This window comes from Stegodyphus dumicola, chromosome 4 (genome assembly GCF_044657685.1).
Source record: "Stegodyphus dumicola isolate Sdum_Otavi_A_Nest chromosome 4, ASM4465768v1".
NCBI lineage: Eukaryota > Metazoa > Arthropoda > Arachnida > Araneae > Eresidae > Stegodyphus > Stegodyphus dumicola.
The window spans coordinates 83,305,229-83,332,491 of NC_140771.1; the positions used below are offsets into that span (position 1 = coordinate 83,305,229).

Genomic DNA, 27,263 nt, shown 5'->3' on the forward strand with positions numbered 1-27,263 from the left:
TTTTAGCTTCTGAGGCATCTTTTAAATCAAAAAATCTAAGTCAATTTATAATTAATGCTCTATTCGGTCTATTTCAAATTAGAGCACCTTTTATTTTAATAGCGAAATACGTTAAATAGTACTTAACTTTCTCTGAATATTTCTGAAAGGGAATAAAAAAAAATCTGATGTGTACACCACGACTTCCTTGCACGGATATAATTATAAGCATTTTCTCTTGCATTTCATTTAAACTTATTGGATTGAATTAAATCTACTTTGTCGATAGCGCATAAACCACAACAGAATAAATGCACTCTTTAAAATTCACTATATTTGTTTACCATAACGACACTCTCAAACCAGGCTCACTTAACAGCGTTACATTTCGTTCATATTATAACTCAGAATGCACAAAATTTATATCATTTGAAGAATTATCTAGTTGTTGCCACATCTTCTATTCAACTACTATAATAAATCTAAAATGATGTATAAAAGAAATTAAGCAACCAAAACAAAAAAGAAACAGTTTTTCACAGAGGATTGTGTACTTCTAATTCAATTAATTCAGTTCTCACTTCGCGACAAGGCAAAAATACATAAAAAGTCAAAATATCTGTATTAAAAATTATGAAGTAAATCTTAAACACTTATTTCCTCGAAAAAATTCCAGAAGGGATTAAGCATGATTTAATTTGCAATAATAAATGAAGCCGTTATCTTTGTTGTTGCGAAGCTAAGTTTCTCTAGATTGGCAACAAATCCACTGTTCTGCTGTTTCAAATGTAAACAAGCAATGGCCGAAAATTGTCGATAATTCTAAAAATATTGCATACAGATTTACTAAAGGCATAAAAACCTTAACCGGAATATAAGAACAACATAATTCAATCATTTTTAAAGCAAAAAATGCACAATTTACAAACATATAAGAGTAAAGAAACTGAGCTCACTGAGCCAAGTAACAGAGTGGATATATATATATATATATATACATGTTTATATACTTTTAGTGTGGCCGATTGTAACCAAAATACGAGGAGCACATCTACATGTTATAGCAGTCCTACATACAAAATTTCAATGTTCTGATGCTACTTGTTTTTGAGTTATGCGAGATACATAAGTCACCATGAAAAATTCTCTTTAGAATTCATTTTAAATCACTTTTATAATTTTTTTGGGGGGAAAGAGTCCTTTATTCTGTGCTTACTTGCAAATGTCATGCAAAAACATCATTAAATTTCATTGGATAGCGGTCAAAATCGATATTTTCATTGAAATATGATACCTGACATTTTTCGTGATTACAATATTTTTTACTTCGTACAAGGAAGTAAAAAGGATTGTTTTTTTTTAATATTACTTAAAACTTGTAACTGAGTTATTATAAAATGTAAGGGAAATAATTCTTTTAATTATACTTATCAGAATTTTTTTTACCCTTAATTTCAACAATACATATTCTAAAACTCTTTTTTATTACTTTCTTATGTACGCATCTCATAGAATTTGGTTTACAATATATTTTAAGAGATTGCTTTTTAGTACAAACAATTAATAAGAAAACCATTAATGATCAGACCTCCTTTGGCAGGATACACAAATGTTTTCACCTCCAACGATCACCCTATTTTCAAATCCTTAATAAGCTGTCTTTTGATGATGTGACACGTTCACATGGTCACATCATCTTGACAGTACATGGTACTTCTGCCGAATTCGAAAATGTATCCATCTTCTGTTCCATACATTTGTGTAAAACTGTATGTAATTTTACACAAATGTGTGGTTACAAATCAAAGAAAAGTTAAGTTACTGGCATATCTGTGTGTATATTTATTAATTTTGACGAGGATGGCGGCATTTGGTGTTAATTTTATTTTTTAATTAACCCAAATAAGTAAAACGTGTAAACCCAAAGTGATTATTTTCAATTTATATAAAAATAAAACTATAAGTTTCAAGTGAGCAACTATAAAGCCTCTCGTCTAAAAATTTTTAAAAAGTACATGTCACAATAATATGTGGATGGCTAAAAAAAAAAAAATTTTATTTAAAACATTTTTGTGCTTGGAACATAAGATAAAAGTAGCGAATGCTCTTTCAAGGGTATCAAAAGATGTATACAATTTTAAAAATACCGTAAGGTATTTTTCATTCTTTGAGCATAACATTTTTGCTAAACTCTATAATTTTTTAATTCAACAGCTTAGAATTTTATAAAACAGATTCATAATTAAAATCGCTGTTGTTAGTTATCGAAAAATAACCAAAATGTGATTTTTTCGTAAATGTCACTAAACTATACAAATTTCTATTATCCATCACACAATGTGTCCCGTTTTTCAACTTGTATGGAACTGTCGTGTATTGAAATACTATCGAAGCGCTGTCAAGGGAGCTTCTAAATGTAAACAAAAAACACCTTATCTGTAGATCGAAGCTTTGGAGCAATGTTTCACTCTTAGTGCCGAGCTGGCCACTCCTTCCTTTCTTACCCCCATGATTGCATCTAATAAGTTAGGTTGCCTAGCTTTTCATTCTAATCAGAAACAAATAATATCTAATTATGAAAACCATACTTTCATCAATTATTCTTCTACATTTTTGTTAATTAAAATTTATCATAATACATAAAAAGTGTCTCATTTAAGGCAGCCTTATTCTCGAGTAAATATGATTCATTCTTCACCATTTTGTGAAATGTGTAATTAGTATATTTTGTGAATGTGAAAGGCGTACATTGTAATGTTGCTATATAAAATTCCATTTATCATCATGTATCTGGGTTTTCTACACACAGGACTTCAATTCTTTAAAAGACTATATTATCTATTTATATTTCATCATGATAACTGGGTTATCTTGGACTTTGCTCTCATGCTTCTGACTCGCCAGCTCTGAATGTACAACTTTCTCCTCATTGGTTATGCATGATCCAAAATAATATTCATAATTTCCATACAATAATTTTCTGCGCCACTAAACAGAAGTGCTATTACTGCCTTTTAGAATATGAGCTACTAATTGTGTTTCAGAACTTTTATCACACACTTAATAACACATGACTATAACATATTTTACATGAAATGCATTTCTTATGGGAATTTTTTTATTATTATTATTATTATTCAGCCACCCAAGAAAGCATTCTTAGCAAAAATTTGAGAACTGACAGCTTGTATCAAGGTATCGTACATCAAGAATCTACTCAAAAATACAGTAAACAACACTGCTGCTTTTCTACCAACAGTGCTTGCTTTCAATTTACAAAACAGCAGATAAAATTATCATTAATGCTTCTTTATTTTGAGTTTGAATTCAATGCTCAGGAAACATAAGCTCTTTGCACTGCTGGAGGGATATTATTATTAATTAAGAAACATCAGAGAAACTGGTGGAAAAACTTTGAAGAAAACTGCTTATTTTAGGTTAAAATCAAAAACGATTTTTCTGTAAAACAACAATAAACATCAGTGTCTTGCACATTTACAAGCACTTTTTTGGGCATAAAGAATATAATCTCACACATCACTGCACTCAGCACTATGCAACTAAAAACCAAGATACACTAGGGAAGCCTGTGCCATCACTGTACTTGATGTGAAGATAAAATTTATTGCTCAAAAATCTATTTTTAAAAATTTAGGATTGCTATAAAAATGTTCATTTTTTACAAATTTACAGATGCCAAAAAGTTGGCTAAAAGTTACCAAGTTCCAGTGCTCCATTTTCTCTTTCTTCTGCTGCCAAGGAAAAAAAAATGTTGTGATGATTTTAAATATTTCAAATGAAGAGAGTAAATATATATGTACATGATCAATATGAACAGGATAACTATTATTTTAGGATGCGATTCTAAATATCGGCTACAGAAAGCATAAACCTGAAGAATCAGCATATATCTTACAATTAGCCTTCATGTTAACAGCCAACTACCAACAAAAGTTCAAAACAAAATACAATATTTTCATTTGCAACAGACACAATAAGCTTTCACCTAAAAAGAAACACCTCTGCGGAAACTAAGCTAGACTGATTCATATTTATACTAAAGCCAGAACTTAACTTTGCACATTCAACCACCAGCAATCAAACCAGGACTCAACTATCAATGCTTCACAACTTTAGCTGTTATGCTAATGGGGCCTAAAATGTTATAAAGAGTAAGATCACAGAGCCTTGCTTCTATACTTGCCTTATGAATTGATAAAATTCATCAAAAAAATGCAACTAACATATATCTGAGGAAGGAAAATAAAATTAGAAGAATTTACAAAGACAAATTAGGGGGGATACAAATATTATTAAGGGGGCAAGGTTATGCAGAAATGAATTTTTTTTAAACTTTTTTTATTGCTTTTAAAATTTATCTTGTGTAAACCCAAATTAGAGCTCTAAATATTTTCATCGAGTCAAAAATGACATTTCGATAGGACACCTCTGAAACAGGAATTTACGACTCAAATGGATGATTTGGCAGAGCAGGAAAGCATATTATATGGCTCTGGTATTGCAGATAAAGCATATGTAATGGTATATCTTCTTAACAATTAGTTGAATACTATTGTTTCCTATTGAAAACTCTAAACATGTTTTTCTCAAGACTTTTTTAATGTGTGGTGCAACCTAATTAAAAAAATTAACTGACATACTAACTTCAAATTTCACATAGATATTCTTTAACTTACTGACCACGTCTTGAATCTAAGACTAAAAATCAATGCTGTTTATAACAAACTGTGTATATATAGTTTGTTATAAACAGCATTAATTATATATATATATATAAAAGTATATTATAATTTAATGAACCTTTTCTGTCTTGCCTTGTTTCAACTTATCAGAATGATTTTTTAGAATCGTGTTGAATGCAAATGAGGAACAGACAGTATTGAACAAAAGTTAAAGTTCAACTGACTTCGTGAGCGAGGGTCAGGAATCCGAAGTAGCATGTGTTTGCCTTTGGGCTACGTCTCTCTAAGCTGTTGTTACCATAGGCCGTATTACTATGTGCCTTTAGATAGTTCACCAGCTAGTTCAGATTATGGGCCAACTATATTAAAATTGTGTTAGCTTTGGCTAAATCTCTTAGTCATAGTTAGTTCGTATTTCTCATTTTTGAGTTTAAACCCAAGTGGAGGCTTTGCTGTAAGCCTGAAGAAAGGGGTAGAGTAATCTTATTTTGAGTGAATAAAGGTTAATTAACCCTTCTTGAGTTTATGCTTTCTGTTCTTTGAACTAAGCAATAATTTGCTTAGCAGTTCACTAGGTTCATTCAGCACATTAAATTATGGAGCTCTATAAATGATGTTTTTTTTTAAAGATGCCCTAAATTTTTAATTTTTGATTCTCCCCCCCCCCTTAAATTTAGGTTTCAGATTTGTGCAAGTTTACATTTTAATGAATTATTTTTGGATTTTTTATTTTAGATGATTACAATGACCTGTAGTTTGCAATGTAAAAGGGAGTGGGAAGAAGAAAAGAAAAAGAAACAAGGAGTCAATGTTGAGCAGCTGTAAGGCTGCTGTTTTGAATTTTTATGGGGGAAAACAATTTTTTTTCCCTTTATAGCATTGCCAATATTATGATGTTATGCACAAAAAAATTTAACATTTAACATTTCCTTCATTTTTTATAAACGAATTTGTAAAAAGACACCTGTTTACATGACCTTACCCCCTTAATGCAGGTTACTTATGCAGTTTTTTCCCCCTTAGATTTTGAATTTCAATAATAAATGTTACATAAAATATTTATTTTAAAATTTTAACAGCAACAGAAGATATATAAAAAATATACATACTCTTTTCTTGGCATGCTCAAAACATAATGGAAGTTCATGAGAATCATAGAAGACTGGTACACTACATTGAGTATTATCAGAAAATTTAGCAGTGCAGTGTTCAAACAAAAGTTGGTCAACATTATACATAATATCTGCATACTGATCAAGGACAAAACAAAAGCATTTTATGTGTAATGATGCTAAAAAAAATTATCCAAGTTGCAACATTGTAGGAAAATTAAAATTAGTACTATGCAATTAGAAATAATTTATGTACAAAACAAAAAATTATTAAAACTTCCATAACACTGAATGAATTACAAATACACTAATATTCCAAATCACAAAAGAATTTTCATTTTGTTAATTATGCTTAAACATGAAAATAAATTACTTACACAATTAAATTCTTGGAATAAAAAAAAAAAAAAAATACCACAATTTTAAAGTATCTGTACATGAAAACTTTTCTTGTTTTATTTCCCTTAATTTTAAAATATTTGCAACTTCTACAATAACTTTATAAGTATTATTATAAAGGGTGCATCTGTTATAATGAGCATCCACTGATATATTTACATAATAGTCTTCTTGCCTAGTTTTCATAATGATCTTTTTTTAAAACAATATTTGAAGTAACTGTATTTCAATATACTGCATTAGTTCCAATGAAAATTTGCTTATGAAGCCACCCAGGCATTTATAATAATTTCAAAAGCAGATGCACACACTCTTCACATACCTATCATTTTAATAGCTTCTACAGGGTTCGTACACATTTCTGCACACGGAAATTAAGTACTTTTAAGAACATTTAAGGACCATTAATGAAAAAAAATTAAGGACCGATGATCAAATGGGAACTGAATAAATTCAATTGAAGATATTATCTGTGCCTGAATTTCACTTTTGTAATACCATCCTAAAAATAAAAAATCCCTAAGTAGTACACATTATTACTAAACATGAATTAATTAACATAACTGTTAATAAGTTTGAGAATTAAATAAACTTTATGCAATTTATTAAGTAGCATTAAATATTTTACACTTATGATAGTTGGTCATATTTGAAAGATAAGTGACATTTATGTTTTACTAACAATTACCGTTTTTGTTGTTTGGATTCTGAATTAGTAATTACCGTTATGTTGATTTTTTTTATGTCTCATTTTGTCAAATACTTGGTCAGTCTAGAGGTTTTGTAAATAAGCAGGTAGATTTTTATGTCAAACTGCATAGGTTAAAATAAGAAATAACATCATAATCAGCATGATTCATAACAAAAGACTGAATGTTGTCATCGCTGCTGCTTGTCTAGAGAGAGACCCGCTGATTAGAACAAACATGAAAAGCCTGATGTACACAAGATTGGCAAGTGTTGAAAGTCAGTCAGGCTCTGTTTGATGCAGTTAGTGTCGTAGCTTCATGTACAGTTCCACGGGTTGTTTAAAAAGAATTTAGAACAAACATAAAGGCATGTTCTGATGCTAACAAAATCAATTACAACTCACGGTGATGTAATTAAACAAGAACAGTCAAATTCAAACTAATAATGTAGACTAATGGTCAAAGATTATACAATTTAATTTTAATTTAATCTGGCTCAATAACTCTATCATATGAGGAAATAGAAATGAGAAATTATAGTAAAGGTTGAAACCATAAACAAATACGTAATTTACATAATAATATCTGTACATATCTTTGAAGAATAATTTCCTTTACGTACTCAGTTTCTTTTTTCAACACGTTTCCTTTTCATTTTAGAATTTTTGGATTTAATTAAGGATTTGTTATTCTAAAAAACACTAAATGCATTTAGAATGTACAGAAATATTGGCTAATTTTATTTCTTTAGTAATATGAACATTCAGAAACAATATGAAATATATATAGTAAAGGCCAGTTACATAGCTGATGTGGCAGAATTTCTAGAATTCAGTAACACACCAAAACAACAAAATCTAGAAATGGCAAAACTTTTAGAATTTAGAGCAAGCATTGGAAGCAGAATTTAGAAAGGCAGTAGGCAGCAGAATTTAGGATCCACAGAGATTGCATCAGGTGGGAAAATGCCTAGTGTATGATGCATCAAGAAATATTAGATGAATCCTTTAAATTGTAAGTTTTCAATTTCTTTATTAATAAAAAAATCCCTTTCTATAATGCCTGCCCATGTGATAAGATCAGAAGCATTTTTGACATTTTCCATGCTTATGTCTAGCGAAAAGTAGAGAAAATAAAGAGAAGATAAACATGTTAAGATTCTAGTATCAGAAGTAATACATTCAAATATTATGTTTTCATTGTTCTTCCAGATGTTCTCCAAAAATTAAGAAATTCAATGCAAACTTTCTGTAAAATACATCCATTACGAGTTGATACCATGGAGACATTTTTCATTTTGTCACATATTTCTCGAATCTTCTAGAATCGTAGGTCTATAAATCTTGCCTTCAAATCCTTCTAAACTTTCCAAGCTGTAATGTTTAAAATCCTAAAGAAAAATTATCCCTACCAATTCTGTAACAACAAAAAGCCAGAAATATTTTGGAAACAAAAAAGGAGAGAAAAAGTGTAAATGAATTTTATACAGAAAAGTCATGCATATTTTGAAACTTTTGAATACTCTGACTGAGACAATTACATGGGAAAAACTATTACTTTGAAAAATATTAAAAAGAAGACATTTTTAATTAATTACATAGCTAATTTTGCTTTTGCTAAGAGCTGTTTCGTAAATTGTGCTTTATAACATTATACCTTGTTTATTTTTCAGATTTAAAATATTGTATAAGTTGCCAAAATGAAACTTTATAATATGACAGCAAAAAATAAAAATGTTTTATTTTAATGTTATTTTCTAAATATAATTTCAATACATTACCATTATTTTAATGAAATTTATCAATGTTAGGATGTTTTTAAAAAAATTGTCGAAAATTTCTCAGATTTTGGAATTAAAAAGTTTCTATAGAAACTAATCTTAAAATCGGCAAAATGTTGAGAAGTCGCCAAATTTAGAACCGCTTAATAAAAGAATTCACATCCCCAAAAGCAAAAAGTTGTTTAAGAGCTCTTTACTAGAAAAAATGAATTTCGAAATGCTTATGTTTCACTTCTTGCTTAGAAACTCGAGTATCCCACCATTTATATTAGAAATAGAAACAAATTAGAACTTATGAACCCATTCAAAAGATAACCATATATACGGCAGTGAATCGCCAAAAATATTCCTCAAAATGCTAATTCACACTCAAAATGACACTTGTAAAAACAGACAGAAATTTCAGATGATTAAAATTAAGGACCTTCTGCTGATTTGGGCCAAAATTATGGAATTTTAAGGACCAAAAATCGATTCCAAAAACTCTTAGGACTTTTAAGGACTCTTAAGGACCGTACGAATCTTGCTTCTAAAGTAATATAGTAACTTTTCATATGCTCATATTTAAAGCTTTTATAAATTTAAATAAACCCTCCAATCAATAGTATTGCATTGTACCCTTGCAATTGCTGTACTTTACTTTACCTTATAGCTAATATTATCATAACTTTTAATATAACAGTTATGTTTTCACTTGCTAGTTAAATCAAGGTAAAGTGCTAATTATTTTTCATAATGGTGGATGTATTAAAAATACTTAGTTTATACTTGAGAATTTCTAATACAGTGAGAAATTAAAATTCCTAATGGATATTTAATCTTAGAATTCCCCATTCAGAACTCAAATAAGCCCAATGCATCGATATAAGCACAACCATAACACAGTGTTACACTATCAATATTAACTAACAGATACTAGTACAATACTAAAAGATTCCGTGGGAATTAAATGTAATATAATCGAGGAAAAAAAAAAAAAAAAAAACACTGTTTGTTAAATACAATAATGATGCAAATACTCATAAAAATTATTAAAAGAGCATATTAAAAACTCAGTTTATTTTAAATTCAATCATAATATTTAATTATATTAGATATATAATTAAAAATTAAAATAAATATTTAATTTATGAGGAATTATACTTATTGCTTTTATTGTTTATTTAATCTGTTAACTGGGTATGACGAAATTTTTCGTCATCCTGAGAAGACTATTTCAATGCGTATGACGAAATGTTTCGTCATGCTGAGAAGACTATTTCAATGGGCATGATGAAATTTTTCTTACAATCTGTCACTTGACCGTTGTTAAAAAAAAATCGATCAATGGAAACACTTGTCCGCTCATTAATTGTGATAACACTCCTAATTTGCACAACTTAATTTCATTTTAGTCTGCATTTCCGTATTTTACATATTAGTAATAACTTGTTGATTTGAGTAATTGTTAGTTTTTTATAAATATGGCTAAAAATTATTGTGAAGCAGAAAATATTTTTGAATTGTCTGAAAGTGACGATGAAATATTGCCCGGGACGTTTGGTAAACGACGTCGAATTCTAAGAATAAGAACCAGTTCGGAAGAAAGCGATAACGACTTCTTTACTGATGGTCCGGACATTGAATCAAAGGATGATGGTGCTATAGACCAAAATACTCAACCGACATCAGCTGAATGGAAATGTGAAAGAATATTGCGATCGCCTTTCCCGTTTTTATCTCAATCTAGACTCACATTTGAAGGACCTGAAGAAAAGGATTGCCTTTTTTATTTCGAGAAATTTATCGATGAGAATTTTGTAGAACTTATTGTGGAACAATCAAACAAATACGCCGGACAGTTTTTTGAAAAAAATACTTCCATGAAACCGTGTTCAAGATGTCTCTCGTGGGTTGACACAGATGACCAAGAGATGAGAGTATTTATTTTTTTACCAATTTTGCAAGGAATAGTAGAAAAACCTTCTTATCGGCTTTATTTCACAAAGCGAGAAAAAGTCTGGAGACTCCATTTTTTTATAAAATTATGTCAGAAAAAAGATTCCAACTGTTAGTAAAATTTTTACATTTTAGTGATAACAATGCTTTCGATCTAAAAGTGTGCAACAAAAAAACCTACAAAATCGATTCCATTTTGAACTATTTGAGAAACAAATTCAAGGTGTTATACGTACCAGATAAGGAAATATCTGTAGATGAGTCTCTTTTGCTATGGAAAGGAAGACTGTCTTGGAAACAGTACATTCCATCGAAAAGAAGTCAATTTGGTGTTAAATTGTATAAGATATGTGAAAGTAAATCCGGATACATAAGTGATTTCATTATATATACAGGTAAAGACACGCAGTATGGTTCGAACTATCCAGAAGAACAGGGACCAAATCGTACCGTTCTTGAATTGTGCCACGATTTGTTGGATAAAAGATATACGCTATACCTCGATAATTGGTACTCTAGTACTGATCTAGCTGAGAAGATGTGCAGAAGAAAAACCGATGTTGTAGGAACAATGCGAAAAAATAGAAAGGGAATACCATCTGATATCAAAAATTGTGTTTTGAAAAAAGATGAACATATTGCTAGGTACAGAGACAAAATAATGATTATGAAGTGGAAAGACAAAAAAGATGTAATTATATTGAGTACTATCCAAGACAATAAATTTGTAGAAATAGAAAAATAAAGGAAAACAATATCAAAACCGGAAGTTATCGCTGACTACCAGAAAAATATGGGAGGAGTTGATCTTGCTGACGGACAAATGAAAACTTATGAAATCGCTAGAAACCAAGTAAAAAAGTATTACTATAAGATATTTTTACATGCACTAGACATGGTGTGTTTGAATGCATATCTTTTATACAAGAAAGATGGTGGTCACCTAGATAGGCTTCATTTCCTTATCGAAACTGTAGAAAAAGGTGTTGAAAAATATAGAGACGGATCACAGTTGCCATCTACTAGTACAGGACGATCATCTTTGACAGCAAAACCATCTCGACTCTTTGAAAGACATTTTGCAGACTATATACCATCCGACTCTTCAAGAGTAAATGTAACCAGGAGATGCAAATTATGCTATTCCAAAGGTCTTAGGAAAGAATTGAGATTTTGGTGTCCCGACTGCAGTGTTGCTTTATGTATACCGCATTGCTTTAGAGAATATCATACAAAATAATTGTTTAAATTCATTCAATTAATTTGTTTTTCTGGATTAAAAATGTTTAATTTTAATATTTAATATCATTAAATATTTTAAAATGATTTTCTTTTATTTATTCCTTGCGATGTGCTGAAATTACTGCAAAGGAAAAAGTCCCCATTGTGAAACGATTTTACTGAAAGCTTATTCCCCAGTTAACAGGTTAAATCACTTTCATGGACCTATTTACATGCATATGCATAGCTCTTATAGTTGCATATGGAGAAATCCAGGCAAACATTCGCACAGTCAATATATTAGCAGGATTTAAACCTGGTGCTCAACAGTCTTTCTTATCCATTCAGTCAACAGTGGGCCCATTGATTGCTTTTAAATTACTTCGTTATTTAAAAGATACAATTTGGCAGATAAATTAAAGATCTTACATCATCAAAATTTAATGAGAATCATCAACTTTAATGAGAATTCTCTTAAAACTGATTATTTGCAAATTTCCGTATTTTGATAAGCTGTATAAAGACAAAAAATTTTGTCTAATACAACAATAACACTTGCTAAGTCATGTAGGCAAACAGCATGGTAATAAAGTGCAATAGTGCCCAAATCCTAGAAAAACTACTTTACAGGTATTTCTAAAATTAAAAATATAATTAGCCTAGACAGAAGTAACATCACTAATGAATATTGTCAGCTTATGTTTGTATTATAAATAATATGGCTGATAAAGATAAATACATAATTTATAAGTTATAGAGTTTAATATATATAAATTTGTAAATAACCTACTGTAAAAATGTCACATATTACAGCAGAACTAAACGACTAAGTCTCATGATCCCAAGGTTACAAATAATATTTAAATACAGAATTCGCTGTCACAGCAGGACAAAAGAAGTGGTCACCATCCATAAAGCGAGATTTGCAAGTACATGTAGAAGTGGGCAGAAGCCAGAAATTCACCACTAGTTACAGAGATACAGTGCCAAAGCACTAACTGTGTAGTGATGTCCCAATTTTGAAGGAGAATGCTCTATTGACTGGTCCAAGGGTCTCCCATGAGAGGAGTTTGGCTCAACATGTATTTTGAGTGCTCCCTTGCCGCACAGACACTTACAAACATTCATGCCTTTTCCGGAATTCGAACCTGTGCTGATCATTATGGCAGTTAGTGTCATGTCATTAACTACTATACCAGTTAAGCTGGAACTGAGGGAACACTAGGGCCTATACATGCTAGGGGACTGTACATTTATAATAATCCTGCTCAAATAGGCAGCCAAGTAGCAGTAATGCCCAATTGCCAGTTGGAATGCTACTTTTTCACTGCCTTGAGGGCAATCTAGTAAATTATTAAAATCCTTGCTCCAGACTTTCTTTTTAATAAAATTTTGGAGATAATAAGGATAAAAACAGGAACTTTTAACTTACAGTCTATGGTCTAACAAGAGGCACTTTGTTAGAGGCACTTTGTGTTATTTCGATAACTTTCTTTGCCAGATCAACCCACTACCTCATTTCCAGGTTTGCTGATTCTCTTATCATTATTAAAAATAAAAATTTTAAAACAGAATACGATGCAAAATAGCAGTTAATAAAATATTATTACAGTATGGAGCAAATTCATAAGTTATTAGATGTAACAAGTTAAGTTCACCTATTTAAAATTTTACTTTCATGTCTTAAAATTATGCAGAGCTATACAGCTATGACAAAAAGGATACGTTTCTTGCAATGCCACGTGTACGGAAGGGCTGTATTAGTACAAATTACATCATCTTGTTTAAAACAACAAGTTTTCTTTGCCAATGGCACTGGTTTACTACTACAAAATAATAATAAAAAAAAAATAATGATTAAAGTTTAAACTATGAATAACATCAAATTTAAATGAGTATAAAAATAAGTGACTTTTGAAGTTGAGTTTAAATTAAGTGTTAGGCAGGAAAAGAAAAAAATTGTAAGCAACATGAAAATTCATTAAAAACAGGTATCTAAATAAAACAGATTAAATAATTGAATAATCCCATTTATTTTGTATTTTGTGAAATAAAAGTGTCTATATTTGATACCATAATTCAGTGGTTCCCAAATGGTGTGCATAGCACCTTGGGTTGCCACCAGTGTGATGAACTATGAAAATCTTAACAAAGTGCTCAGACTTTATGGGATTTTTTTTTTTTTTTTTTTTTTTTTTTTTTTTTTACAGAACAGCTAATATAAATGAATAGGACCTCATAAAACTTTTCAATAAAAAATTTTTGAAAAAAATTAAAAAGTCAAAATTAAACATTGCATATTTCCTTGCATATTTATCCTCTTTCCTCCCCCTTTTTTCTTGACTAATCTCATTGTCGAAAAATCAAGAGAGGAAAATTATGTGCATAATTTAATTTCCAAAGGATGTAAAGATGTAAGAACATAACAAATGACATGAAATGATAGATAAACTACAAGTAACTAACTATCAGAACATTATTTTGCGAAAAGAAACCTACATTCTAATAATAATACACAACATTACAATATCTAATAAGATATCTTCATTCCTACTTCCCAGTAACATAAATCATGCCTGTTCTTATTGTTGTCTCTGCTACTGCTTAGGCTTCAAATCATCCGTAAATAATTAGATAAAGTGAAGATGCAGCTGACTCATGAATGGAAAAGTTATGTGTGATATCAAGAAATAGCTTGCAATGTTTTGCGATTTGGAAAACAATCACTATGTGCATAAATCCATTTTCAAAAGGACAATTACACAAATATTTTTTTTAATTTTCAGAACTTAGTGCTAAAAAATGCTAAGGGGGGAAATATGTGAGAAATACTGTAATTAAAAAAATTCTTAACATACGATTTAGGATCAAGTTCTTTGGGTGGTTTCCTGTTTAAGTGCATTGCGGCTAAATCTGGAATATGCTGTATTGTTAAAGAAAAGCTCCCTGTTGTGGAAATTTCATTTGCCGAGGTGAAAGCTCATTCAGCTTCAAAGCTACTAAGGGTGATAGTCTTCATAATGACTTTAGCACATTTTTTTTTTTTTAATGCTATTAGGAATTTGACATATGGTTTCCTTGTTAAAGCATTTCAATGAAATTCTGAAAATCATTTATTTTATGTTTAAATATGAAATTTAAACTATTCGCATTTTTTTTTTTTTTTTTTTCCTCCCTGGGTGCAGGCATGCTGTTTTTTCTATTTTTCAGTTCTACAAACATAGATATAGTTCAACCGCCTCTTCCGCGACCTTGAACGCAAACACACACGTGCTATTCAGACCGAATTATTCTCAAAAATAGGGTAGAAGGATGGAGAATTTCTTTCCCTCAAGCATATAAAGTCATAAGAGAGGACTTTCATGTGATCTTTCTTGTCGTAGCAAGTAATACCACCCCCTTTAGACGAGTCTATGTGTTTCGACAGAATACCAGTCAAGGTTGCGTTTGAGACGGTCGAACTATAACAGATATAGATAATCACTTTTTGATCTTTTAGCCTATTTTCCTTTTTTAGTTTATTGCAACAATCTATCCAAGACATCATGAGGCAGTATAGTAATTTTCATCATGGTAATCTGCAAAATTTATTCTGGCTTACAATCATAGCCTCCCAACTTCTTTGATTTTTAAATAGAAAGAATTATTTCTTTTAACCCTTTGCGGCTTAGTGTTCCACTACATGGAACACCCAAATTGAATTGCTTCTGAAACTTTTAAATTCATCTGTAAATAGATAAAAATGCCTTTATACTTTAAACTTTTCTTTTTAAATAGTAGATAGCAACATATCACAAGGAAACACAGAATTTTCATTTATTATGTGTTAATAAAATCCACTTTTTTTCAAGTAATTTTCTCTATTTTTTTAATAATATAAAAAATTTTATTTGGAAAAAAAATTAGGCATAATTTTGCTGGCTGTACTCCAAATTATTTGTTTATATTTTTTTTTTAATCTTTCATACAAAAAACCATATGCAGAATAATTGAATGAAACCAGGTGTTCCATTAGCGATAACACCGCGCCTTTAGCGATCTCATGCTGTTACGAATCAGAACATCTGTGCTTAGGAGAGAACATCCATTGTTTACGTTTTCTGTTTTCGTTGTTTCGGGGGGGGATGAATTCAAACAAAGCGGTATTGAGGGATGAGATGTGTTTTGTGTTATGAAAGCCCTAATATTGGCATCTCGAATTTTTTGGGAGTAGTTTTTTAAGCGGAATTTGTTTAACTAATTTGGGAGTAGTTAGTAGCTTGACTCATCTTTACTTAGAACTGCGCGAATTTTTTGCTGTTGCATTTTAGTCTCATTTCCGTTTATTTTCAATAATTGTGTAGATATTTTTCGTGTATGTATATATTATAGGCTTATTTTTCTTTATTGTTAATATTAATCGTAGTTATTTTTTTTTATTATTTATTTTCCATAAATGGCGCGGAGAGGTCTAACTATTTCCGAAAATTTTTAAATATCTTTGTATATAGGACTTGTGTATATAGATATTTATCTCAATAATAAACAAATAAATAAACAAATAAATATTAAGTTTTTTTTTTTTTTTTTTTTTTTTTTTTTGGTAAATTTTGATACCCTTTAGATCATAATTGCTCTTTATTTCATAAATTGCGGTTTCATATTTTTAATTTCTGCATGCCATCTTACCAGATTTAAACTGATGATTTATAATCTGGAAAAACTGATAATCCAGAATCGCCGAAGTCCCGACCAGTCTGGATCAAAGACTTTTGACTGTATATCAAAATACTAAAAGTTTGACCAGATTCAAGTGGGATTACAATCTGTCTTTTGAGGATGCACACTATTCCATTCACAAAGAGCTTCTTTATTCTTTTATGAATTCTGTTTATGGATTAGCTTATGGATTATTACCAACTTTTAGAAATTTATTAAATTGAAACTATCTAATCAACTAGTTTCACCGAACATTTTAATAAAACTAAAAAGATTCCCTTCATTTTAACATGCACATTAACACCAAAATCAAACCATTATTACATTTATTATGAGGGGACTTACATTTTCTTTTGCTTTGAGGAGCCTTTTAAATGATTTATGAGAATTTCTGTCGCTTCATTAGGATAAGCTCGAGCAGCATCAATAAGAGGCTGTACAATTTCTTGCCGCTGTTCTTTCTCTTGCTTGTGAAGAGTATGCAAGCGACAAAGCTGATGATAGCTCCTCAACAATTCTGTTTTCAACTGAGAACGTTGAGCTGATCGTGAATCAGATTTCATATTTTGCAAAGAACTGTAAATAAAAGATTGGAATTATATTTTATTTTCATGACATATGCATATAACTTAATATCAAAATAAAATGGCATAATAATTACAGTGCCAGAATTTTTTAAATAATAATTTAAAAATAATAAACAAATAAAAAGAAAATAATTTTACTCAGTAACAAATTTTAAAAAACTTTATACAGTAATATGCAAAAAGATGCATAGATTAACAGTGCCTAAAAGAAAACACAATCATCTATCTGGGTTAAATATAAAATGTCATATATCCTTCTGCCATCAGCCAAATAGTGATTTAACAACATTTAAAAAAAAAAGAAGTAATCAAACTGCAATCAGCCAAATCGTAATTTAACAACATTTAAAAAAAAAAGGTATCAAACTACTTTATCTCAGGTATTAACATTCTACAAATGTTTAAATCGAAATCCTGTCCATCTCATAAACTGGCTCTTTCTGCTCTCCTTCTCTTTCACCAGCAGTGAGAAGCAAACTAATTGGTTGACAGTGAACAGGTACACTGTGTAAAAGGGAAAAAAAAAGGAACAGTTCTATATCTTCTGTTCTACTGGGCTGATTGATGAAATTCAAATTCTGTTTTTCATGTCTCGAAAGCGTGACTTAGGATATGTATTAAATTTATATATAGCATTATTCTAATACAGGTTTCTTGACACAAAATCAGACTTTTTCTGAAATGACATGCTAATTTTTTTTCCATATTTCGATTCTACAACTCAAATTAAGCCAAACTGCTAATTTTTGCAAAAACTGCATGAGTAGTTTTTAAAGAATTAGCTCTCAAAATTTTAGCTCCTTAATGTTAATTGAATTTGATATATAGTTATTAATATCTCTTTTTTTTATTAAACTTAGGTGATTCTTCCTTTCACATTTCGAAATTTAGGTTAATTCCAAATAAAATTCACCCATTTTTTTATGATTTACTTCTAAAATTAGTATTTTAAAATATTTTTTATAAATTTTTCGTTTACCATTATCTTAAAGTAGATGTATTTCTAAGCACTCAAAATTTCTGAAGATATACGTGAACTTATATATTGGTGCGTTTTAAAATTTGTCATATTTGTTTAAAGCGATAACAACAACAAATGTGGTTTAGGCAATTTGTTAAAATTATTTGAAAGTAGGAACGATGTGACTTTTTTTACCATCCTGCATAATGGAAGGGAAAGGAAAATAGGTTGCGACATATTAAGAAGTTTTCCAAGTGAATTATTCTTGGCGCAAACTGAAAAATTGCGGCAAGATAGATTTTTGAATTTCTCCGTAAATTTCGCAACAAATTTTACAAAATTTAATATTTAGCAGGGTTGCCATGCTACCTGAAAAACCAGGAAAAGTCAGGGAATTTGAAAATTGACTAAAAAAAGTCAGGGAAAAACCAGGGAATTTAAATATTTTAGTCAAAATCTGGAAAAGTCAGGAAATTTCATACAGCAATCCCCCAAAAGGTGATTTTTACGACAGCGATCACTTTCTTGGCGAATTATGTATCGTGTGAGCATCATTCGGGCAGCCAACATAGAGCCAGTTTTTGTAGCTCCAATCACACAGATTGCTTTTCAGAAAGGCAAAAGTAAGTTTCCAGCAAGCTCTAGAATTGAGAGATTTGCACATGCATCTGCAATGCATACTGAACTAAAGAAAATACCTTGCCATTCTCGTACAAAACAAAATCGGTTTAATCCTACTATACAGTTCACAAGGGATTTGGGAACACACATTACGCAGATACACTGGAATTTCCTTAAAACGCACCTGGAAAAATCAGGAATTTCATTCTCCTGTTTGAGTGGCAACCCTGATTTAGGGATAATTTGAGTCGTAGAATTGAAATATGGAAAAAGAATTGGTATGTTATTTCCGAAAAAGTCCCATTTTGTGTCAAATACCTTTGTTGCTTAACGAGTAAATTATAGGTTCGAAAATCTGAGCTGACACTTTTTAAAAAATACATTTCTTATTCTACAAAATCTTAAATGCAACTATCAAACGGAAAAAGCAGACGTAGACGTAATGTATCTGGGCACGTGATCCTCGTGACAGATGAATTCTTTAGGGTTGCCACAGAAACCAGTGTGTCGCCACAATTGTCCCCCCTTTTGAGTGGATGGCTACACACTCAAAACATAAAACTTACATCAGTATAAATGAGGGTTATATAACAAAGAAAATTACTTAATACTTAAATCATATTACTTGAAAACAAAATTAATACTGAGGAATAATACAACAATAATAGCACAACAAAATAAATCATAAGAACTCAAAGACATGAATTACATTATTCGTGCTTTACAACTCTACCACTACTGGTGGTGAAAGGAACTTGATCATTTTGAGTATTATCTATTATATTATCCAGTTCCAATCTAAACAATCTCTGTATTGGTCTCAAGAACTCTGAATTATTACTTTTTACAAGAGCAACTCTTATGTTGCCATCTCGACCAGGGATCACCCGAATAACGCGTGCTAAATTCCAATATGCACAGTTTTTATTCTGATCCTCCAGCAAGACAATTTCTCCTACAGAGAGAGGTTTATTTTTGCAATTTCTGGTAGACTGCTGTCTTAACTACCCTAGATACTCAGAGCGAAATCTCACTCTTAACAATTCTCTCATTCTCTGGAGATACACTCTTCTACTCAATTCTTCTTTGTCCACATTGTCAATATCAGGTACACCTGTGGAGTTCCATGCAGAAATTTTTCCGGAGTTAAAGGCAAGGGATCTTCAATATTGTCAGACACGTATGTAAGTAGTCTTGAGTTGACAATTCTTTCACAATCGCACAAGACGGTGAGTAACTCTTCATATCTAAGAGAAGCACGACCTAAAATTTTTCTCAATATTTGTTTTACAATTTGTATTAAACGCTCCCACCATAAACCCCACCAATGGCGGATGGAGGATTAAAATTCCATTGTATTCTCAGAGGCAGTCCCAGTCTATGGTTTGCAGTCAATGGTCTATAAATCTTGCCTTCAAATCCTTCTAAACGTTCTAAGCTGCAATGTCTAAAATCCTAAAGAAAAATTATCCCTACCATTTCTGTAACAGAAAAAAACCAGAAATATTTTGGAAAAAAGTAGGCGGGAAAAAGTATAAAATTAATTTTATAGAGAAAACTGATGCACATTGTGAGAATTTTGAATATTCTGAGACAATTACATGGGGAAAACTTTTACTGTGAAAAAATTAAAAACAAGACATTTTAAATTAATTACATAGCTAATTTTGCTTTTGCTAAGAGCTGTTTAGTAAATTGTGCTTTAAAGCATTATACCTTGTTTATTTTTCAGATTTAAAATATTGTATAAGTAGCCAAAATGAAACTTTATAATATGACAGCGAAAAATAAAAATGTTTTATTTTAATGTTATTTTTTAAATATAATTTCAATATATTACCATTATTTTAATAGAATTTATCAATGTTACCATGTTTTTAAAAAAAATCGTCGAAAAATTCTCAGATTTTGGAATTAAAAAGTTTCTACAGAAACTAATCTTAAAATCGCCAAAATGTTGAAAAGTCGAAAAATTTAGAACCGTTTAATAAAAGAATTCACATTCCCAAAAGCAAAAAGTTCTTTAAGAGCTCTTAACTAGAAAAAATGAATTTCGAAATGCTTATGTTTCACTTCTTGCTTAGAAACTCGAGTATCCCATCATTTATATTAGAAATAGAAACAAATTATAACTCATGAGCCCATTCAAAAGATTACCATATATACAGCAATGAATCGCCAAAAATATTCCTCAAAATGCTAATTCACACTCAAAATGACAGTCGTAAAAACAGACAGAAATTTCAGATGATTAAAATTAAGGACCATCTGTTGGTTTTGGCCAAAATTAAGGACTTTTAAGGACCAAAAATCGATTCCAAAAAATCTAAGGACTTTTAAGGACTCTTAAGGATTGTACGAACCCTGCATACAAGGCCTAAAACAGACACATCTCCTTCCATGGAGGAATCTTCCTATGGCACAACATTTCTTATATTGGATTTCCAGAATCTTAAATTAAAACGACCTGAAGCCATAATTATTTGTGATTCATTTACAAACTTTCTCATTTCTATTTCTGAATTCATACTAGCCACACAGTTATCTACCTAAAAGGATGTTTTCAAAATCTCCGCTGTATGACTTAAGCTTTCGGGAACTACACTCAAATGATATTGTATTGTAGCAGCCAATAAATACGGACTACACAAAATACCAAAAACTACCCTTCCATGCCGATACAATTCAACTTGTTCTTGATTTTCCCTACTGAACCACATAAATCTCAAAAAGTCTCGAACTTTTTCCCTTATAGATATTTGCAAGAACGCTTTTTCTATATCTGAAGTGACACCAACGTAATTCTTGCGAAACCGATTAAGAATCAAAGGTATAATTTCAATTAAATTTGGTCCAGTAGATAAACAATCGTTCAATGAGGGGTAACCAGGCGAATGAGAATTTGCGCTAAACAATGGTCTTATACTCGTGCTACTATTTTCTTTAACAACCGCTCTATGAGGTAAATAATGTACACTCTTATATTTATTCTTATCCAGTACTTTTTCAATTATCCCGAGTGCTAACCAGTTCTGGAAAATGTCTCCGTAAGCATCAAAATTTAATGTAGTCATTAATTTTCGTTTAGCACTTACAGGACATTTTTCTGTTATCACTTTGTTTTCGGATAAAAGCGAGCTATCCGACACCCAAGGTAATGCTACTTCGTACCTTCCCTCTGAATTTACCGTAAAAGTCTCTTCAAAATATTTTTGCGTATCCTCTTGTAACTGTGTTTTGGTTTTACTTACGGAAGGTTCACTAATACCCAAAACATCTAACTTCTAGAGATCACTAATACATTGACCCTTCACTAACAGAGAAGAAATTAGGAGGGAGGGATGCAGTATTTATCATAGTTGGCTCAGTGCTAGTAAATTTACCCATAACAGTCCAGCCTAACTGCGTATGCACCGTGCTGACGCCGCACGTAAGGGGAACAATTTTTCCAGTTAGCAACTTACCAGCTAAATCCGCACCAATAAGTAATTTTATCTCTTTATCGACATTACATGGACCATTTTTAAATCACTTAATTTGATACCATGTGACTTAAGTTCGCGTAACCACGAACCAGATGGGAGTTGTTTAATTTCAGAACAAATTTTGTTTTGACCAAGTACCTCTAATTTACACTTATATTTACTATATATATTGCTTACTTCAATAACATAGTTTTTATACACATTTTCTGAAGTCTCAACTTCACCAAAAAGAAATTGCTTAATTTTTGATTCACCAATACATTTACAATTTAACCTTTCAGCAACATCATTACATAAATATGATGTCATAAAACCACTATCATAAACTGCTTGTACAAACATTTCTTTAAAACCATTCTGAACTTTTACAATTAAAGTTTGAAGATATACATCTGATACCTTAACATAGCTATTAAGAATGCCTGATTTGTTTTCGTCATTCCCTAACTTTGTGACACTTTTTGTTTTGTTAGAAGGCAAATCAGGGCACATAATCACAAAATGTCGATTTTTACATAAGGTACACCTATGTTTAGCTGTGCACTGATTTGCTCTATGGTTTTTCTTATGACACATAAAACAAACATTCTTTTTCTTAATGATATCTTTCTTACACTCTAAACTCATTAAAGATGCATCCTTACAAATTTCAGACAAATGAGATGTTTCACAAAAAATACAAGTACCAGACTTTTTACACTTTTGAAAATTTTCATTACACTTACTACTATTTGCATTAATTAGTTCACATGCAGTTGGAACAACAGGTTTTGTGTCAAAAAAACTTATTTTTCTTATTACTTACTTTATCAGAACAAAAAACATCACAGGTAAGTTTAACTCTGAATTCAGTTTCTACTTCCCTTTTTAGAAAATCAATTAATGACTTCAAATCACTCTTACCTGTTGTTTCAGGTGACATGCCTTGTTGTCTTTTCCAAATTTATATTAAATCAGCAGGAAGTGCTGATTCCACTAAAGGAAATAAAACAACTGCAAATTTATCTTTAGTTAAACCGAGTGATTCCAATGTGCGTAATTGAGTTTGCAACTTGTCATAAAGAGTTAATAAGTCTGTCTTTTGTTTATCATTGATTACCAATTTTAATAGCTCTCTAACATAAATTTGAATTAAAACATTTTCATTTCCAAATCGTTCTTTGAGATACTTCACGCCTTTTTCGTAATTTTCTTCCGTAGCAGGAAAACTTTCCACTATTGCTCTTGGCACAGTCTCAGGTTTTGTAGATTGCAGTAGATAATGAAACTTGTCTCTCTTGTCGATGCGAGTATCTTCGTGTATTTTACTAAACCTCGTCCAAAACGTTAAACACTTTCGGGCGTCCCCATCGAACTTCACCAGTTCGATCTCTGGCAGTTTCTGTTTTGTGGCCGTAACTATTCCTGATGAAGAACCGCTATTTGTTGAACCAGTAGAAGGCTGTGAACACTTATCCTTTTTCCTGGTGGCTTTTACTTTCAACGTAGATAATTCATCGTAATATTCTTGAGCTGCACTAAACTCTCTTTCGTATTCTTCTTGAGTACAACCTTTTTTCTGTAAAAGTTCTAAAAAAGAGTCATCCATATTTTGTAAAGTTTTATACTTCTCTGAAATTTGATCTAAATAAATTTTTAAATCATCCAAATCTGGAGAATCTGATCGTATCAGTTCTTCCAACTTATTAGCTGTTTTCGTAAATGCACTCCTAATAGCTTTCCGCTTCTGTTTTAGTGTTTCTACATCCTCCATGTTTGCACCTAGGAACTTCTCTTATTTTCGTTAATTATCAAGTGTCGAAATCGATAATGTCACCCTGCGACATTCATCCTGGCTGGCTCACCAAATTTGTTGCTTAACAAGTAAATTATAGGTTCAAAAATCTGAGCCGACACTTTTTAAAAAACCAAAATTTATTTTTCATGCCATTTCTTATTCTACAAAATCTTAAATGCAACTAACTATCAAACAGAAAAAGCAGACGTAGACGTAATGTATCTGGACATGTGATCTTCGTGACAAACGAATTCTTTAGGGTTGCCACAGAAAGCAGTGTGTCGCCAGACCTATGTTAAAACAATGCTATATATAAATCTAATATATAGCCTAAGTCACGTTTTCAACATATGAAAAATGCATTTTGAATTTCGTCAATACGGACGTATTTCATAGAACAGGAGATACAGAACTGTTCCTTTTTGCAGAGTGTACATGATAAAAATATTCTACACTAGCTGGCAATTAATACAAATGTTTCCTAATAGCCACAAGTAATATATCTCTTCCACCTCCTATATTACGATGTTGAATCAAAATGTATATGAAACTACAATGAAACATGTTTAAGTCCTTGACTACATTTTAAGTAAATTGACACATTTCTTTTAATACAAATAGTTGAAAGAAGGAATAAAAAATTAAAACTGTTTTGAAACATATCAATATTCTACAATGCAAAATAACTTGGCAATCCCACATACACATGTATCTTTTCTAAACAGGAAAAAAATTACAACAGATTACAGATACACTTATAACACAGAGCTATCTTTTTATTTTCAACAGAAAACTTTATGTAAATATTTAATATCTCTGAATAATATTTCAGAATTAAATACTATTAAAAATACATATTTAGTTGTTTTCCCTAGGTGACCATGGCACTAAACGTATTTTCCCATCAACCATTTCTGACAAACAAAGACTGCTGCCAAACAATGCGATTTAACCACAATAATGGATGAGCATAATATCACAACACACTCATTATAACTCCAACTTTGGTTTACGTAACCTTGATTAATCCTCGATTAGCCATTTCTGACACCAGTAATTACCATTTTAATCAATGATATAATTTTGCAGATCTCAACACTGGTGTTCTCAAAACACTGAACTGTATAGTTTTACAAAATGGTACAATAAAAAACATCATAAAATTACTTAGATTTGTATTTAAGGGAATTTACATGCCATTACCTCCACAAAGCTGACCTTTTTAAATGGCATGACAAACTTTTAGATGACAGAATAACAGGCTCATGTTTTTAAACAATGTGAATGCCAAATAATCTATAGGCTAGAGATCATAAAGTACAGTAAAAGTATGACTATCCAGCATTCATTTGGCTCTTCTAACATGAATTCCATTTTTTATATGCTCGACTATCTGGAATTTTCCAGCATTTAGAATTAGGCATTTCCTGAACTTTCCATATAATCAAGTTTTACTGTAATTATAAATTTAATTAATTAGTACTTAAATGTGCTGCAATTGGTGTTTATCTAGCTACATAAAGTATGATCTGTTCTTTCAAGTTTGGCAGGATCTCTGCCAACTTTCATGGTTCAAGGGAAAATATGTACTGTGATCATTTTATATTAAATTCTGGTTTTATTTACAATATTTTTAGATATAAATCTTCACTTAATTTCAGACATAAATGCTTTTAATTCTGCTCTGTGGCAACAAATTTTCGAGATTTTCTGAGGGTTTCTAAATTTTCATTGAATGATGCTGTACTGCAGATTTGCAATAACCTAGGACAGTGGTCTTAAATTGCCTGGTCTGAAAGCAGCTGATAAGCCAAAATTTGTTTTATCAAAAGTTAAAAAAGACAAAATGTTTTTCACTTGATTTTAAATTTAATTTACTCAATGTTTATCAAAACATACATATTACTATTAATGATACTAAGGAAAGAATTCTAATACGTATTTGCTATATGCTATTAATTTATGGGAAATGTATTGCAAGGTCATGTGAAATTGCTTCAGAGACTGTAATACTAGTTTTAGACCCAGAATTATGCTCCAGCAGAAGCAATCTACTTTACCTTGAACTCCTTCTATCCCAAGCACAAAACCAAGATAATTGACTAAATAAATGGCTTTCTTCTTCGCTGTCACTGCTTTCACTTTCAGAGGAGTCAAATCCTAAATATAGAATAAGTTTAATCCTTGCATTCAAATCTCAAAAAAAAAAAAAAAAAAAAAAAGGTACATAATATACATTTTTTGAAAATATATTATTTCAATCCAATGTGGCAATACATTTAATTGTTATAAAATGCTAAAAAAATAATAATACATTTTCAAGAACATTCAAATAATAAACTTATTTGAATGTTCTTGAAAATGTACCTTCCAGCTTGCGCGCTTGGCAATTTTACATGAGCACGCGCGCGTCGTATTTCTTATGACATCCGTTATTTTACCGTTTTTGGCACGGAAAACGACAGAAATGAGTGAATATTGATAATCAATTTGTTAAGAAATAAAACATTAATCTTATTATTGCAAAATGCAAATGATATCACAAACATATACAAATGATATACACAATATTACAATAAAATACAAATGATATACAAATGATATCAAAAATGACAGAAATGAGTGAACATTGATAATAAATTTGTTAAGAAATATTCATCAAAGACAAGTATAGACAATAAAAAAGGAAAACACCTTGGTAGGAAAAAAAGTAAGTTTAGCATTACTTATTTCTGCAAGGAAATTTACTTCTTACTGGTTACAAAAATGCATTTTAAACTAATTTTAATGTTTTTATTTATTTCTAAAAAATATAAATAAAAGAAAATAAGGAATGGAAATCGTTACTGTTCTCCCATCCAAAGGTTTTTTTGTTTTCCTTTTCTTCAACAGATAATTCTTGAAGAATCCGAGCAAAATCAGCTGGTTGCACATATTTTTTTGCCATGAAAACCAGCATAAAATTTACAGAGCCAAATGCATTCAAATTAAAATAATACATGGCAATTAATAACACAAAATTACAAAATGTTTGAGAAAAAAAAAATTTCCTAATTTTAAAACACGACCAGGCACGTGTCGTATAATGTATGAAAAAGCTGCCACGTAGCACAAAAGACAGCTTAAAAAAAAACTTAAATGACTTCCTGTTGCCCCATTCCATGATGTGGGAAAGGGTAGAAAGGAGGAATAGAAATGATCTTCAGACGCCTACCTATAAGCACGTTTCAAGGACATTTTAAGAAAAAAAATAAGCACCTGTTTAATTACATTATACACAACTGCAAAACCTTAAAAGAAAAATTAGACTTGT

The 27,263-nt window shown here is 30.6% G+C and overlaps 1 protein-coding gene across 2 annotated transcripts in view; it reads right to left on the reverse strand.

The window, feature by feature from the left end:
• LOC118196875 (INO80 complex subunit D-like) overlaps positions 1–27,263 on the reverse strand; it is a 165,096-nt gene that overhangs the window by 61,804 nt on the left and 76,029 nt on the right. Inside the window, exons 5-9 of one of the 2 annotated variants that reach the window (XM_085815137.1) lie at positions 26,011–26,110; positions 16,865–17,095; positions 13,547–13,647; positions 5,792–5,925; positions 3,699–3,731 (exon numbers count right to left, since the gene is read on the reverse strand). In XM_085815137.1, coding sequence (XP_085671263.1) covers positions 3,699–3,731; positions 5,792–5,925; positions 13,547–13,647; positions 16,865–17,095; positions 26,011–26,110 — 599 coding nt within the window. The remainder of the gene's footprint in view (positions 1–3,698; positions 3,732–5,791; positions 5,926–13,546; positions 13,648–16,864; positions 17,096–26,010; positions 26,111–27,263) is intronic. The other variant, XM_085815138.1, reaches the window with a different exon arrangement.